The sequence below is a fragment of the Capra hircus genome, chromosome 20 (genome assembly GCF_001704415.2).
Source record: "Capra hircus breed San Clemente chromosome 20, ASM170441v1, whole genome shotgun sequence".
NCBI classification, from domain to species: domain Eukaryota; kingdom Metazoa; phylum Chordata; class Mammalia; order Artiodactyla; family Bovidae; genus Capra; species Capra hircus.
In genome coordinates this window covers 42150933-42169462 of record NC_030827.1, presented here as the reverse complement: position 1 = coordinate 42169462, position 18530 = coordinate 42150933, and the positions used below count along the sequence as shown (strand labels likewise).

At 37.6% G+C, this 18530-nt stretch overlaps 1 protein-coding gene across 1 annotated transcript in view; it reads left to right on the top strand.

Moving 5' to 3' along the window:
* The window catches only part of CDH6 (cadherin 6), a 150729-nt gene that overhangs the window by 118482 nt on the left and 13717 nt on the right, over positions 1 to 18530 (top strand). The window contains exons 4-8 of the mRNA XM_018065738.1: positions 109 to 228; positions 3174 to 3341; positions 6380 to 6567; positions 8734 to 8987; positions 15533 to 15669. Of these exons, the coding sequence (XP_017921227.1) occupies positions 109 to 228; positions 3174 to 3341; positions 6380 to 6567; positions 8734 to 8987; positions 15533 to 15669 (867 nt within the window). The remainder of the gene's footprint in view (positions 1 to 108; positions 229 to 3173; positions 3342 to 6379; positions 6568 to 8733; positions 8988 to 15532; positions 15670 to 18530) is intronic.

Genomic DNA, 18530 nt, shown 5'->3' with positions numbered 1-18530 from the left:
ATGATAATTTTGTATAGACATATGATTGTGCTTTTTCCTAATGTGTGGGTATCGAGGATCCATAATGAACCCTTAATTTATTTTCAATTCATGTTTCTTTCATTACAGGCACATTTGTTGTCCAAGTCACTGCAACTGATGCTGATGATCCAACCTACGGGAACAGTGCTAAAGTTGTCTATAGCATCCTACAGGGGCAGCCTTATTTTTCAGTTGAATCAGAAACAGGTTAGAATTCCTGTTACATCTTCTTTTTAAGATATGTAATTTTAATTGACATGCTCAGCTGAGCTAGCAATTTTTAATAAAAATAATCAGTGTGATTGAATTTTCTTAGATTCATCTCCAAGCACCAGTGACATATTTGTAAACATGACATCCAGATCATTTTAATCAAGAAATCTGACAATGGATCTTTCATATACTGTGTTTATACAAGGGAGATTTGGAAAAATTACACATTACCTTATTATTTCCTCCAGTTTGAGATAAAACTAAAAGGCCAACCCCTTTTGATAGCCAAGATGGTTGTTTGCACATATTCTGATTCCTCTTTTTCTAGTTACTTAGTAGGATTGCATCTCTCTACCTTACTGGAAAGCTAGATGTAGCCATGAGATTTATTTGGGGCAATAAAATGTGGTAGTCATGAGTCATTTCCAAGCAAAACTTTTAGACCTGGTGCATAATCCACCATTTTCCCTCCCACTTGCCACAGTGATCATGGATGGAAACCAGTATCAAGTGAGTCTTCAGCCTGAATGTCTAAAGGTTATCATGAGCAGATTTTCTTTCTGGCCTACCCAGAGCACTTTAGTTTTGTTAAGCCACTGAGATTTTACTTTGTTGGTTGGCACATTGTCTAGCTTATCTTAACTGATACTACCCTTAAAAAAAATGGATTGCCTTAACTCTTTTTTTCCACATCTCAGTTTTCTGCACTTTCTCCACAAAGTAGCATACTATCTATGATGAATTGTGTTTTAATATATACCACTTGTACTTTATGGTAACATTGGCTTAAAACTCAACATTCAGAAAACTAAGATCATGGCATCCGGTCCTGTCACTTCATAGCAAATAGATGGGAAAATAATAGAAACAGTGACAGACTTTATTTCCTTGGGCTCCAGAATCACTGCAGACGGTGACTGCAGCCATGAAATTAAAAGACGCTTGCTCCTTGGAAGAAAAGCTATGACCAACTTAGACAGCACATTAAAAAGCAGAGACATTATTTTACCAACAAAGGTCCATCTAGTCAAAGCTATGGTTTTTCCAGTAGTCATGTATGGATGTGAGAGTTGGACTATAACAAAAGCTGAGCGCTGAAGAATTGATGCTTTTGAACTGTGGTGTTGGAGAAGACTCTTGAGAGTCCCTTGGTCTGCAAGGAGATCCAACCAGTCAATCCTAAAGGAAATCAGCCCTGAATATTCATTGGAAGGACTGATGCTGAAGCTGAAACTCCACTACTTTGGCCCCTTGATGTGAAGAACTGACTCATTGGAAAAGACCTTGATGCTGGGAAAGATTGAAGGTGGGAGGAGAAGGGGATGACAGAGGATGAGATGGTTGGATGGCATCACTGACTCAATGGACATGAGTTTGAGTAAGCTCCAGGAGTTGGTGATGGACACGGGTGGCCTGGTGTGCTGCAGTCCATGGGGTCACAAAGAGTCAATCACGACCAAGCAACTGAAATGAACTGAACTGAACTTATACTATATAGTAAATTCCACATGTATTTTTGCTATCATGTTGAGTCAAGTTCCTTTTACACAATTTTCAAGCTTCCATTATTGTTTGGATGTCAAAACCTTTCTAAGTTACTATATCTAGTTTGAAATCAATGTAAGAGGTACAATGAACTTGGCAAGAATCCCAAGGAGAAAGAAAATGTTGAGTTTAAAGACAATGAGGATGACAAATTAGAATTATTCAACTTAAAGGACAAAAGGCTAAGGTGATCTCCTGTATTTAAATAGAGAAGTACTATTATTTGGAGAATAGAAAGCAGTTTCACTTTTACTGGAGCCAGCACTATAGGAATAAAATTGACCTGTTGTCTGAGGTATTCTGTTAAAAATAAAGAAAGATATTTTCAGTTTCATTAGTCATTAAGCACTGGAATGTGCCACCAGAGAAGGTTATAAAGACTTCATCAGTGATTTTTGAAAGAATGTGGTTAATTTAAGCCTAAGACTTACGCAGAAAGTAGATGAAATTTTAGAAGTTCTTTAAGCTAATTATTTTATAACTACCTAACAATAGAGATAATTTTTATCTAGCTGAAGAGTGTTGGTCACTGCTAGGACCTGTTGAACTAAAGCTTACCTCAGCTTTAGGGAAAAGATTCTCTAGGATCATACAAGATGATTATTATGACAGAACCAATACTGTTTTCACAAGACTATAGTTCTGTGGTTTAGAAGATCCTCAGAACATTCATTATGGTGGGTATATTTAATGAGGAATCAGCCAATTCAGTAAAGTGAAACTCAAGAGTCAGTGCAAGTATACGCACATACATATGTATGCTCAGTCATGTCCAGCTCTTCTTGACCCCATGGACTGCAGCTCGTCAGACTCCCCATCCTTGCAATTTCCCAGGCAAGAATACTACAGTGAGTTGCTGCTTCCTCCTCCAGTGGGTCTACCCATCCAGGGATCAAACCCACGTCTTATGCATCAGCAGGCAGATTCTTTACCCCTCTAGCCATTAGGGAAGTCTTTTCAAGTATACCTGACTTTCTTAACAATTTCCTCATAATAGAGCTAATTGTCTTTTACTCTACTGTGGCATAGTAGTATACCACTGTACCACATGCCAGGTTACGTTTTGCTGTGTCATCTTATCACACTTAACAGTTATACAACTTACCGTCTGCATTACTGAAGGATGTAATTTACATTCGTTTTCATTCTTCTTGCATTATAGGTGAATGAGTGTGTGTGTGTGCGTATGTTTTAATGTATCTGCCTCCCCTATGTGGTTTTAATTTCCTTCAGTACAAAGGTCATCTATAATCAGTCATCTTTATGGTCACCCATGACATCTGCACTGTGTTAGGCACATTGTGGGTGGCAATCTGTGTAGGTTTGCATAAATAAATAATTTTGGAAAGTATTTCTACTACATCCTTTTCCATTTCTGAATTTCATACCCACAGGTATCATCAAGACAGCCTTGCTCAACATGGATCGAGAAAACAGGGAGCAGTACCAAGTGGTGATTCAAGCCAAGGATATGGGCGGCCAGATGGGAGGATTATCTGGGACTACCACGGTGAACATCACGCTGACTGACGTCAATGACAACCCTCCTCGGTTTCCCCAGAGTAGGAACATTTGATTGAATTACTTTCTCCAGGGAACTTTGTACAACTGTGACTTTAAGAATGATATTTATTTTTTCTTATTGTTATTAATTGCCAGAGTTAGTGAACTTAGTAAGAACTGGCGCATTTATTAAAAATAAGCTGACAGTACTGATGCTCAGTAGATGTAAACGTTTATCAGTAATTAGCTGAGGAGTTGTCTGATATGTCTGTTATTATAAAAGCAATATCATTGTTTTATTTTTCTTTATTAATAAGACTACCACAGGCATAAATATGCTTGTGCAGAACATATGTTTACAAGCATGCTGCCATTTGTTAGGAAAAAATCAACTGTATATTTTGTGAATTTAATCAGGCATATAATCTCCTTTAAGTCTTTGCAAGGGGAGGATTTATCATTTTACTGTTTCTAAAAATAAACTGTAGAAATAACTATGTACTTAAACCATTTGTACTCATAAATAGTTTTCCACATTATGGTTAACTGAGATACCAAAAGTCATCTCTAAAATCTTTAACAATCATGATTAGATAAGAAGGAAGATGAAGGACGATAAGCGCCCACTCTTAAAGCAATCACTTGACCTTTTCACTTATAGACCTCAGTAGATACTGGTTTTCATGTCATTTTTCTTCCAACATCAAAATTCCTTTCTGACCATAAGTGAAAGTCACTCAGTCATGTCCAACTCTTTGCAACCCCATGGACTACACAGTCCATGGAATTCTCCAGGCCAGAGCACTGGAGTGGGTACTTTCCCCTTCTCCAGGGGATCTTCCCAACCCAGGGATTGAATCCAGGTCTCCTGCATTGCAGGCAGATTCTTTACTGTCTGAGCCACTGGAGAAAACTATTTAATACCTGAATCCCTTCTTCTAGGAGAAAATGATTGCCCATCATTAAGTACAAAACCCACTTACTCAAATGTGGCTATTTTTTTAAAGCCAGTCAACTGATTAAGAGCTTCTTTTATAATGGTGATACACATGGATCAACAAGAAATACTTGTATTTTCTTTACATTAAAAAAAATTAATTTATTTTTTATTGAAGGATAATTGCTTTACAGAATTTTGTTTTCTATCAAACCTCAACATGAACCAGTCATAGATATACATATATTCCCTCCCTTTTGAACCTCCCTCCCATCTTCCTCCCCATCCCACCCCTCTAGGTTGATACAGAACCCCTGTTTGAGTTTCCTGAGTCATACAGCAAATTCCCATTGGCTATCTATTTTACATATGGTAATGTAAGTTTCCATGTATCCACTTCATTAGAACTGACTCAAATGTGTTCCTTTTTATGGCTGAGTAATATTCCATTGTGTTATGTATCACAGCTTCTTTATCCATTCAGCTGTGGATGGACATCTAGGTTGCTTCCATGTCTAGCTATTGTAAATAGTGCTTCAATGAACAATGGGATACACGTGTCTTTTTCAATTTTGGTTTCCCCAGGGTATATGCCTACAAATGGGATTGCTAGGTCATATGGTGGTTTTATTCCTAGTTTTTTAAGGAATCTCTATACCATCTACTTTTTTCAAGTATTTAATCATAGTTACTAAATGTAAAAACAGAATAGCTAACTGATTTCTGATTTAACGGGCAGAAGAAAGTTTTTATGAACCCTAAAACATCCATTCAGGAGCCTGACATGAAAAATCAGGATCACCAACACTTTCTCCCAAAACCTCTTTTCTATGTGGGGATGGCTTGCGGAAGGCTAGCGGGAAGATTTACCCATACCTTGTTACCAGGGGACTTGCCCCTCTCCACTCTCTCCAAGAATAAACTGTGCTCATGTCTGTATAATGTCCCAAGGCGAGGGATAGGAGAATACAGGAAGGGATTGGAGGCACCCAAGTATACTTCCACTTCCCTCATGATAAAACTGGCCTCTTTTATCATCTTATCAAGAATGAGCTCAATACTTGGTGAATTAAATATTATTAAAGTATTATACTTTTGTGGGCTTCCCTGATAGCTCAGTTGGTAAAGAATTTGCTTGCAATGTGGGAGACCTGGGTTTGATCCCTGGCTTGGGAAGATCCTCTGGAGAAGGGAAAGGCTGCCCACTCCAGTATTCTGGCCTGGAGAATTCCATGGTCTGCATAGTCCATGGGGTCACAGAGAGTTGAAACGACTGAGCGACTTTCACACACTTTAGTAGCATCAGAGTGTAAATTTTCTTTCCAAGGCAATTTGTGTAAATGGTGGGTAAAATGTAATGTATGAGAGTAGAATAACTTTTGTTTTTGCTATTTTGGGGTGGAGAAGGGGTGCCCAAGGACAGGCTAGCCTGGCATACCTAAATTGAAACTCACAAGTAGTCTCCTTTGACTAATTTTCCAACGTGAAGATATAAGAAAAATGTTTATCTATATAACAGAGTTTTTAATTAGTAGTATAAATACAAGAATGGGAGAGATCCATGTATAAAAAAGACACTAATATTTAAAGGAAAAAAAATCAGTCAAACCTAGAAAAATTTCAGAGCTTTATTCCTCAATGTATTTATCTATATCCTTTACTGCAACTAAACCAGCTCCACATATGAGTGAAAGAATCTCATCTCTATTTGGATACATTCTCTGAAGTGCTGTAATTTGTTTTCACCTTCAGTTACTATTAGCAATGACAGAAAGAACTCTTAAAGAGTTCCTAGCAACTGGCTTAAAGTCACAGCTCAGGTTAAATTCTTTTCTATTCTTTCTGCTAGATTACAGCACCCTCCTCAAACAGTTCAGGCTTTCTCACAATCACATGTAAACTTGGAAGCCTACTTACAGGACAAGAAAAGTGTTTTCCCTTTGCCAAGAGACAAGTCATGAAATAGAAGAAATATTCTTAACAACCGTGAAAGTGAAAACATTAAAGAGACAAGGGCACCATTAATTATTTTAAGGAAAGCCCAAATCTGCCTGCATCCATGGTACTATCTGAACAAACTGCTAGAAAATGGGTTTTGTTTTTATTATGATGGGGTGTAATTAGTCCATGTTTGACTTATATCTGTCTGATAATTAATAGGTACATATCAGTTTAAAACCCCTGAATCTTCTCCACCGGGCACACCAATTGGCAGGATCAAAGCCAGCGATGCCGACATGGGAGAAAATGCTGAAATCGAGTACAGCATTACAGAAGGAGAGGGGCTGGACATGTTTGATGTCATCACCGATCAGGAAACTCAGGAAGGGATTATAACTGTCAAAAAGGTAAAGCATTTTTTTTAAATACTATGCAGATGAAAGCATTTCTCTTTCTCTGGTCGCCAAGTAACTGGGGGCAATTACATCTCACATGAATATTCCTCTCAAGTCTTGTCTATTAATTTTTTCAAGAGTAAGAGTGTTTCATGCATTGCACACATGCTAAGATGCTTCAGTCATGTCCTACTCTGTGACCCCACGGACATAGCCCACCAGGCTCCTCTGTCCATGGGATTTTCCAGGCAAGAATACTGGAGTAGGTTGCCATTCTCATCTTCAGGGAATCTTCCCAACCCAGTGACTGAACCCGTGTCTCTTACATCACCTGCGTTGACTGACGGGTTCTTTACCACTAGCATCACTGGGCTGCCCAATTTTTTTTAAAGACCTAGTCTATTTACAGTGAGAGTTCTTTGGTTGGCTTTCAGGGGTTCTCAATAATCTTATGCATTCATTAATTCTATACTTTTTAATAAATTTATATTAAAAAGTTCCTAAGTAAATAGCATAAACAAATGAAACTCATAAAAATACATGAATAAATAGTATAACTGAAGAATAAATTTTAAAACAGTGCCAGACACCGTTTGAATGTTGGAGATGCAATAGTACATTCAACAAGATGGTCTCTGCTCTCATGGAACCGCTCTTATGGGGAAGAAAGCAAATGAACAAAGAAACATATATAACTACAAATTCCACTACATGCTTTGAAGGAAAGAAGTAATACAAGCAGTGACAAAGATGGTTTGAATTAAAGAGAGAAGATATATAAAGACCACAAAAATAAAGTAACAAAATTTCCTGCAAACTCTTTAGCTACTTTTTGAAATGCAATAATTAAGATTTCATATTCTGAATTCCTATTTTTCTCCTATGTAATCACTACTTTGGAATATACACACAAAAACTTTATGTTCTAAATTCTTATTTGTCCCCTATGTACTTATTTACCCCAAAATTTGTCATGGAGCAGAATACTAAAATGTGGCAAAAATTAAAAATCAATAAACTGTGTGCTTCAAAGCTACAAATAGTATTAATTTTGGTTACTGTGTTTAATGAGTTCACGTTTGCATGTGTTGTGTCATATTTTCTCTCTCCTTTGGTGTAATGTTTTATTTGCTGGTAAATATAAGCATAGGTGGATGTAAACAAGAAGAAAAATTTTCCTCTTAAGCTTCGGATTGTATGTCTTAATATCTGGAAAGACAATAAAACATGCTTCAGTGACATTCAGATCAATGTTTTAAGCTATAATATAATTAGGAAGCCCATTAGTGTGCATTAACCTTTTTAATTTTCTTGGTACCTTATCAGATTCATGCTGAAATTTTGCCTAGCCGACTAAATCACATTCACTAACATCTTGATTAATTGTGTTTCTAGTGAGCCTTGTCATATTATCATCTAAAACTAAAAGTCAGCAATAAGCATTTGGGTTCACTATGTCTCCAGAAGCAGAGATACTTCTCCTACAGACCTCTGACGACAATGATCATTGCTTTCTTTGGCAAGTAATTAGCCAGATGCCCTTATCTGGATATCACTTGGAATATTTTAACACCTCATGCCCAAAACAACAACAACAACAAAAAACAAATTTTAATCTATTTTATCTGAACAAGGACTAGGAAATTAGGCTGCAAACCAGCAGCTCTCCATCCTAGCTACGATCTTAGTTCCTCCACCAGGGATCAAACACGTGCCCCTTACATTGGAAGCACAGTCTTAACCACTGGACCACCAGCGAAGTTCTTTGACAAATTTTAAACACTCAGTGACTGTTCAATTAAAGCCAAATGTGACAACATCTGACACAGAATGCTCTTCTACGTATTTGCCAACCTGCCCCTGGTGTGGCTTCTGATAGTCAGATATAAGGACTTTTATAAAAGGGGCCTCTTTAGGTTCTCTCTGCTTCTAGGTGCCCTCTCCTGCCCATCATAAACTTTCAGTCCTGGTGCGTGATTTCTGCCCACAATTTCATCAGGATTGGTGGCATCTGAACTCCCATGTCTTTTCCCAACATTATGCTGTGTAGTAATGTCTCAAAGCAATATGATCACATTCATTTATCAGTGGTTTGCGTTAAAAATGGCTCATGTCTTGACTTTCTGTGTCTTGACTGCTTTAAATATGTCATTTCTTCCTCCCCTCACTTCCCACAAGCTCTTGGACTTTGAAAAGAAGAAAGTGTACACCCTCAAAGTGGAAGCCTCCAATCCTCATGTTGAACCTCACTTTCTCTACCTGGGTCCATTCAAAGATTCAGCCACAGTGAGAATTATGGTGGAAGATGTAGATGAGCCCCCTGTCTTCAGCAAACTGGCCTACATCCTGCAAATAAGAGAAGACGCTCAGATAAATACGACAATAGGCTCGGTCACAGCCCAAGACCCAGATGCTGCCAGGAACCCTGTCAAGTAAGCACACTTCTGTGGCATGTCTCTTCCATAAGTTTGTTGATTTAAATTCAAATATTCACTTGCAAATTGGAAAAGATGAATCTTTTTTTCCAATTAGCTGTATCTTCCTTAAAAAAATACTTTAAAGTACTTTTATTACCTTTACACTTCTTGCATAATATAAAATATTATCTTAGCAACTAAATAAACCTTAAAAACTCAACATTTGGGGATTGCCCTGGTGGTCCAGTGGCTAAGATTCTGCCCTCCCACTGCAGAGGGAATGGGTTCGATCTCTGATTGGGGAACTAAGATCCCGTATGCCTTCAGTCAGCCCCCAAAATTATATTTTTAATTTGGGAGGAAGGCATAAAATGAGCTATAAGGAGTTTATTGCTTATATGGCAGTGGTACAAGGTAATGCAGTTGAATGGGCTGGGATTTCTTCTCAGGTCTTAGATTTGTCGAAGTTGGTGGAGGAAGCACTTTTAACAAACAAGGCACTAGGCTTGAAAGTCTGTTTTTCAAGTATGGAAGAACCTACCATATAACACTTACAGGCAGAATTATGCTCCATTTGGATGCGTAATTTTTTTTCTTTTGCAGACATGGATAAAAACAAGCACAGTTTCATGATATATGTCTGGGAAATCATGGGGAAATTAATAGAGTTGAGTCCAAATATATACCAAGTAAGCAAGCTCTATTTTCCCTGTACACCTTCACTGTAAATTACATTGTAAGAAAGCCTCATGGCTCTTTGAGACCATCATTGCTTAAGTATGCTAGAATCTTATCAGGAAAGCACTGGAGTCCACAGCTTCAAGCCTTTACCCGTAGCTTAGCCGACTCGCTGAGAAAAGAGCTAAACCAGAATATTATTGTATCAATTATTCCCTGCGAAGAAAGTAAGCAGACTGAGAAGTTGTGCCAGTGAGTCCAAAAATTTCTGCTCAGGGCACTTGCCATGTGCCAGGCCTGTTCCAGGCACTAGGGATATGAGCGAGAATAGTGCCCAGTCCTGATTGCAGGGAGCTTGCATTCTAACTGGGGATGACAGAAACAAGCAAACAATAAATACGTGGGAGTGTTAGTTGCTCAGTCATGTCTGACTGTAGCCCGTCAGGCTCCTCTATCTATGGAACTCTCCAGGCAAGAATACTGGAGTGGGTTGCCATCCCCTTCTCCAGGGTATGTTCCCAACCCAGGGACTGAACCTGGGTCTCCTGAATTGCAGGCAGATTTTTTACTGTTTGAGCCACCAGGGAAGCCCTGTGATATGTCAGGTGACACTAAAGTGTAAGCAGCAAAATAAGACAGAGAAAGCAAAGGGTGGGACTTCCCTGGCAGTCCACTGGTTAAGACTCCACGCTTCCAGTGCAGTGGGCTTGCGTTCAGTCCTTGCTCAGGGAACTAAGATCCCCCATGCTGTGTGAAATGGCCAAAAGAAAGAAAGAACACAAAGGGAATCTGGATACTATCTTAGATAGTGCAGTCAGGCCTGGCCTTGTTGGAAATCATTTGAGTAAAGCTTTGAATGAAATGAAGGGATGAGCCACACTAATATCTGGGGGAAGAAGGTGCCAAGAAGAGGGAAAAGCAAGGAGAGGATCTGATATCAGAGTTTGCCTGGCATATGGGAGGAGAGGCCGGCCAAGCTGAGAGCAGTCACAGATGAAGAGAAATTACACTATCAGGTATCAGGCAACAGAGGTTCGGTAGGTGGTGAGCGAGGCAGGTCCTACTGGGATTTGCGGGCCCTAGTAACCACTGTATTTTATTCTGATTGAGGTAAGAAGCCACTGGCAAGCTTTGAGTTGAGTCCAAATATATACCAAGTAAGCAAGCTCTATTTTCCCTGTACACCTTCACTGTAAATTACATTGTAAGAAAGCCTCATGGCTCTTTGAGACCATCATTGCTTAAGTATGCTAGAATCTTATCAGGAAAGCATTGGAGTCCACAGCTTCAAGCCTTTACCCATAGCTTAGTTGGCTCACTGAGAAAAGAGCTAAACCAGAATATTATTGTGTCAATTATTCCCTGTGAAGAAAGTTAGACTTAACTAATCCAAAACTACTCTCTAAAAGGATCACATTGGTTGTTGCATGAAGATTTTTTTTTTTTCAGATGAAAGACTTTGAGATTCTAAGGCACTTGTTTCCTAACTTTTCAGCCACTGAGCCCTTTGTTCAAATGAAATCTCATGGCAAGTCCCACAACTAAAACACAGAAATGCCTGGCTTATTTTCAGAGAATAATTTTAAATCTTTGGGAAAAGAGACTTTGTTGTTTTATCATTCTACTGGAATATCGCCTTGAATTGCATGATGGGCAACCCAGAGTAGCCACATGAGAGCTCCATGGGTCAAGGGCTCCTCCATATACATTTAAAATTATTAATAAGGAAAATGGGCTTCTTGGGGGGTGCTAGTGGTAAAGAACCCATCTGCCAACGCAGGAGACATACCAGCCATGGGTTCGATCGCTGGGTCCAGAAGATCTCCTGGAGGAGGGCATGGCAATCCACTCCAGTATTTTTGCCTTGAGAATCCCATGAACAGAGGAGCCTGGAGGGCTATAGTCCATGGGGCCTCAAAGAATGGGACACAAGTGAAGCAGCCTAGTACGCAGCACGTAGCACACGCAACAAGGAATTTAAACGATGGCCTTTGCTTATACAACATGAATAACCTTAAGTACTTTCACAACGTGCTTTTACTCAAAGTTTTCTTATGTATACTGCATAAGAAAACAATCTTAGCAAGTCAATATCTAGACCAATTTAAATGTGCTAATGCTGGAAGTTTATAAATATGAACTTTGATTACCTCTTTGATCAGTCAAAATATTTTTAATGAAAGAGATAATGTCTTCTGGGAATTTAGGCTGCATTTTTATATCTGTTTTACTTTTATACCACATACCACTTTTACCCATTGTTTTTATTTTGTTTCATTATAGGAAGTAGTTAGCTTGCCAGAAGCTACGTTGGCTGTCAACTAATTTTAAAATTTTTTCTGCCAGTCTTTCTTTGGTACATATGGATTTCATGTATGGACATAGATTTAAAGATAAAAATATATATAGATACATTGGTACATAGATGTATGTTCCAGTGGTTTCTTTTATAGGAGAATTATAACCGATTCTTATATTCAGAAAGTACAACCATATATAGTTTTTGGTTATTCAAGACATAAATATGGAACAATTAAGTGTTAGATTCCATCATAAGTGTATAATTAATACTAGAGAATTCTTCCCCAAATGTTAATTTTTCATTATTTTAGCACAAATCTTTACTTCTTTAGTCACATAAAATAATTTTCTTTCAACAACTTTATATCACGTGTCTTTTGACTTACACAAAAGTCTTATAAAATGTCACTCTGAATACTTATTATGAAAATTTTACATGCAAATACATCATCTTTTCCTGACCCACAAAGCTCCCTTCAGGATACATAAGACAAATTACTAAATCACAGAATACAATGAAGTTCGAGGGGGAAAAAGGAGGTACCTAGCACAATGATCCACTTTAATCATTATGAATTGATTACCTTTTTCCTTATCAGTTATTATTATAATTAATATGATTGACAGTAAATTTCTAAATATAAGTGGAAATTACTTTGGAAAGAAAAACAACAAACAAATGAGGCTTTGTATGACTCAAGCGAGACATCTTTCCCAAACAATGTAGACATTTTAGGTCTTCTAATGATTTTTAAATCCCCCAATTAAGGAAAGAAAATAATACAAAATTACTATATTTCCTAAATAGTCCTCTCTCTTTAAAATCAAAAACCACCTTTAGGACTTCCCTGGCAGTTCAATGGTTAAGACTCTATACTTCTACTGCAGGGGTCATGGGTTGGATCCCTGGTTGGGGAACTAAGATCTTACATGCCACATGCATGGCCAAAAAAATTAAACAAGTAAATAAATAAAATGAAAAGCCACCTTCAACTAAAACTTCCTCACCCTTTATTTCAAAGCTTTATTGGAAAATATGATTACTTGTAAAACTTAAAACCATAGCAGGAAGGAAAGAGACAACAAGAAAAGATTCCTGCTGTGTATAATTGTTATAGCTTATAAAAGCAATAAGCAGCATGTCTTAAGCTTGACATTTTTCATGAAAGAAAAATATATATTTGTAGAAAATTATTAAATTCCTTACAAAGGCTATGAATACTGAGATTTCCTTTTTGGTAATCATGTCCTATAAATATTTGTCATCCTCAAATTAAAAATGAAGAAAGGTGATCAAACAAGTTCATTGCAATTGGTTAAATTCTTAACAAACGTTGATTCATGACATAAATGACAAAACAATAGCTCTTTCATCTGTTTCAATACTTTTGATAATAAGATTTATATAATCTTATAAATCTAGATTTATATAAACTGAAACTAAAATTCCAGCTTGATATATATGCAATCCATTGTGAACTTCATTAATTCTCTTTAAAATCAGGTTTAAATGCCCTACAATAATTGAATATCTATTTTTTAGACATATGCTAGATGATGAAAAGAGATTTTATTAGGATAACAAATATAATTATTATTATAATTCACTAGTAGTACTTTAAAACAAAATAATTGAAATAGAATCTTAGAATATAGTACACTATTTGGAAGTTAGTAACAACTTTGGCCACCTCATGGGAAGAAGAGTTGACTCATTGGAAAAGACTCTGATGCTGGGAGGGATTGGGGGCAGGAGGAGAAGGGGACGACCGAGGATGAGATGGCTGGATGGCATCACTGACTCGATGGATGTGAGTCTGAGTGAACTCCGGGAGTTGGTGATGGACAGGGAGGCCTGGCGTGCTGCAATTCATGGGGTCGCAAACGGTCAGACACGACTGAGCGACTGAACTGAACTGATCTGAACTGAACAAATTTATTTTTAAATGCATAATAATTCCACACATGTATGACTAGGTAAGACATTTACTTAAAATATATTTCTACTGAGCTGACATCTTAAAATCTCCTATCATGATGTACATGTTGAGAATGCAGCTGAAACGGGCAACCTTTTTGTTCCTAATAGCCTTCACATATCAACTTTCTTCTGAATTTTCTCTTTTGGAATCCTCTGTAAGACAGGGTGTATTACATATTTCCCTCTTACTTGTGGCTATTCCAGAAACTAGAGATACATTTATAAAGAAGATAGCATTTCTCAAAGTCTACTCATCTTCCATGAATTTCAGTGTTGAAGACTTTGTCCTTTTTTGGTTTCTAAAACACCTCTTGGTTTTCCTTGAATTCTCCAAACCCTCCTTTTTAAATATGTATCAAATTCTTACTCTGCTCTAGGCTCTGTTCTAGTCCCTGTGGGTCTCTGTTCCTGTTCGTCCTTTAAGCAACTCAGTTCCTCGCATTTTTCCCTCTTCTCTTCTTAGACAATTGACTAGAAAATCCAGATTGTCAGTCCAAATGTTCATCTTGAGCTTCCTGGACTTTCCTAAGGCACCTCAGCCTCAACATTTCAAAACTGATCTTCCCCAAATCCGGTTCTTCACACTTATCATTTGTAATATCACCATCCAACCGTTCTCCTAATTCAGCCAGTGATCTTTAGTAAACATGGGTTGGATAGCGACACTCCTCTGCATAAAACCCATTGGAAGAGCTACATCAAGTTCAAATAAACTCCAACTCCTCCCCATGGCCAGCCCATCCCTCTACAGACCCAACTGTGAATCTCTTTCCAAGCCTATCTCCTAAATCCCTCTCCAGCCTCACTAACCTCAGCCACATTTACCATCTTTTGCTTTTTCAACAAAATGATTTTTAAAATAAAAATGAGTAATAGAAAAATAGCCAATAATCCTACTTATGCACACACACATGTTAAAGTTCTAAAGATCTAAAAAAGTAAAACATAGCAATTAGTTTATAAACTTGATCCAAATTACATTAAAAAAAATTTGGTGATGATACTCAAAAATCATACAACTTGTCTAGTGGATTCTATTAAGACCTCAACTGTAAAGCAATAATTTCTCAGAATATCTTCCTTAATGTTCAGTTCACTTCAATTCAGTCACTCAGTTGTGTCCAACTCCTTGCGATCCGATGGACTGCAGCACGCCAGGCTTCCCTGTCCATCACCAACTCCCGGAGCTTGCTTAAATTCATGCCCATTGAGTTGGTGATGCCATCCAAGCATCTCATCCTCTGTCATCCCCTTCTCCTCCTACCTTCAATCTTTCCCAGCATCAGGGTCTTTTCAAATGAGTCAGTTCTTCGCATCAGGTGGCCAAAGTATTGGAGTTTCAGCTTCAGCATCAGTCCTTCCAGTGAATATTCAGGATTGATTTCCTTTAGGATGGACTGGTTTGATCTCTTTGCATTCCAAGGTACTCTCAAGAGCCTTCTCCAACACTGTAGTTCAAGCATCAGTGTTAAGTTATAGATTTACAAATATGCGCTAAAGGTAGAAAAAATTTCATGTAACCGATATTCTGGAATCGTTTTAGGAGGTAAAAATAACAAATACAAAGAAAACCTTCCTAAATTCTACTCTGCATTTTCAGGTATTCTGTCGATCGACACACAGATATGGACAGAATATTCAACATCGATTCTGGAAATGGTTCAATCTTTACATCGAAACTTCTTGATCGAGAAACACTGCTGTGGCACAACATAACAGTGATAGCAACAGAGATCAGTAAGTCCACCCTTTTCCCACTACCATCCCCAGTTGACAGAGAGCATCTCAGAAAGGGCTAGTGAAGCATGGCTGAAACTCGTCACTGTGTATTGATGATCCTGCTCAATACATATTGAAGGAGAGAGCTCTGTAATGATTTGTACTAAATGATTCTTCTAAACACGTGTTGGTTCAATCATACAAGCAGAAGAAACTGTGGAAATTCTGTAGTTTGGGAACAATAAAATGGGAATGCATCTCTCAGTCTAGGTACATGTTGGATTTGATTCCAAAATGCTTGTAAATCAGAGTGTCACACAAGCTGCTGAAAAAAATGGGCTCCCAGTTAGACATTGTATATGTGTGTCAGTAGTGGGGGAGTGGGGATCGAGTATAACCTAAAATGTAGGCATTGCTTAGAAATAGTTTTTTTTAATTTCAGCAACATAACCAGTATTGTTTTAGCAACATAATTATATGAGAAGAAAGAAAATGATGAATTTAGACAACAAATATTTGTCAACCTTCTGTCAGTTAGCTCTCACTATGTGCATTTTTAAAAAGAATTGCTATATATAAGCTTTCATTGCACTTTATCATTTAATATATATCCAACACAATATTTATTTATTAATATTTGTTTATCAAGGAGGATTTAGTACAGAAATCTTTTGGCTATTCACCTTTTAGCTTTCTGTAGAATGTCTGTTTCAAAATTGTTACAGAATTTTTTTTTTTGAGTCGCTCAGTCATGTCCAACTCTTTGTGACCCCATGGACTATATAGTCCATGGCATTCTCCAGGCCAGAATACTGGAGTGGGTAACCTTTCCCTTCTCCAGGGATCTTCCCAACCCAGGAATCGAACCAGGATCTCCTGAATAGCAGGCGGATTCTTTACCAGCTGAGCCATCAGGGAAGCCCTGTTACAGAATTAAGAGATAAAAATTTTGACTTTTCCATGGAACACCAAAGTGAGCAATACTAACCACCGAGTAATCCATAGAGTATTTAGAATGAATTTTATCACAGTCTCCATTAAATGTAAGGCAAAGAAAAATACTTCCAAAGGGAGACTTCAAATAATTATACACAGTGAACCCTGTGTAATATATACACAATGTGTAGACTTAAGTAAATGAAAGGAAGAGGATTTTTAAAATAGCATTTAAATGTTTAAAAATGGACATCTAAGTTATAGCTCATGTTTTAGCTTTTGTTTTTAGAAGTTCAAATTATTTTAACTCAGGTATCTAGTGTAAAATAGTCCATATCAAATGGTTTAATACAGTAATATTCTTTGTCAGTGTAACTCACGAGATTTAAAGTGGCTGAAAGATATTGAGTAGAATGATAAGTAACCAATGTGGACAAAATGAAACACTGCTTTTGTGTAGGGTAAGAATTGTTCATTATACATTTGTTAGGTGAGAATTTGATCTTCAGAATTTATGTGGAGGGACTACTGCGGATACCAATGACAGAGCATACTTAGAGCATTAAAATTACAAAACTATTTCCCACTTGAAAAGGATCATTTTTATAACATCATGAAATTTTATTTTTTACTGAGGTAGTCATCTTAAGTGTGTTTTAAGCTTTGCAGCTAAAAATTTGTTTTTAATGTTTACTGTTTCTATGATATATTTGAAAATACTAGTGATAAAGACCTTTTAAAACTCACCTTTGAAGCTCTGACTTTGGAAGAATAATGTGAGCAGTATTTTAGATGCAAAGGAACCTAAGAATCTTATTGTCCAAACTTTTTCAGTACCTTTTATGCCAAGAGCCAAGAGCTTATATTAAACCAGCTCTCTCTCACTCCAGGCCACTGTACTTGCCATTTCCTTGACCTCAAGAGCCAGAAACACTCACATGGCTTAATCCATCTCTTCATTCATGTCTCTATACAAATGGCATCTCATCAGAGAAAGCTGCCTCTCCGTCTCTCTCCGGTCCCTTTTACCTGTTTAATTTCTCCATAGCATTTGCCATCTGGCGCATTATATATTTATGTGTTTACAGTTTGCCTTCCTCCTTTAGAACAAAGCTCCAGGAAGCAGGATCTTTGTTATAGTCCCAATGTGTCCCAGCACCCCAAATAGTGGCTGGCACAAGTTAGTACTAGGTGCTCACGAAATATTTATGATGAGAACAAACAAATAGATGTATGAGTGAGGGAATGAAAAGAGCTGAGGTGAGAAACTCCAGCCCCTGATTCTTAGAACAGGAATCTCTCTTCCATACTTCCCAGGAGATTATCAGAGATGACAGCAAAAACACTCCATTTACTGCAGGTCTGCAAACACTGATTGGGCTCTTTCATTATATGAGATGAACAGCCTCAGTTTTGTGGTCAGACAGACCCAAGTTTGAATCTAGGATCCACTCTTTATTATTGATTTCTCTGTGAATGTGGACAAATTACCTAACTCCTCCATGCCTCATCTATAATATAATGAGTTTCCTCATCTATAATATGGGAGCAATAACTATATCTATCTCAGAAGTTTATAAGGATTAAATAAAATAATATAACAAAGTGCTTGATACAATATCTAGCTCTCAAACTGAAAAACTAAAACCATTCACAATCATTATTGTCCCATTCTTTTTTCCTTCTGTCTACAGAAAAGCCTACTTCCCTGGCTTCCTTTAAAATCTGCCTCTAAAATTCCTTTTCTGGATAGCTCTTCTTTATGTTGTGTTAATCTGGGATTTCTTATATGGTTGCACTGTATGGGCTTCCCTGGTAGCCCAACTGATAAAGAATCTGCCTGCAATGTAGGAGAATCCGGTTTGATTCCTGGGTCAGGAAGATCCCCTGAAGAAGGGATAAGCTACCCACTCCAGTATTTTGGGGCTTCCCTGAGGGCTCAG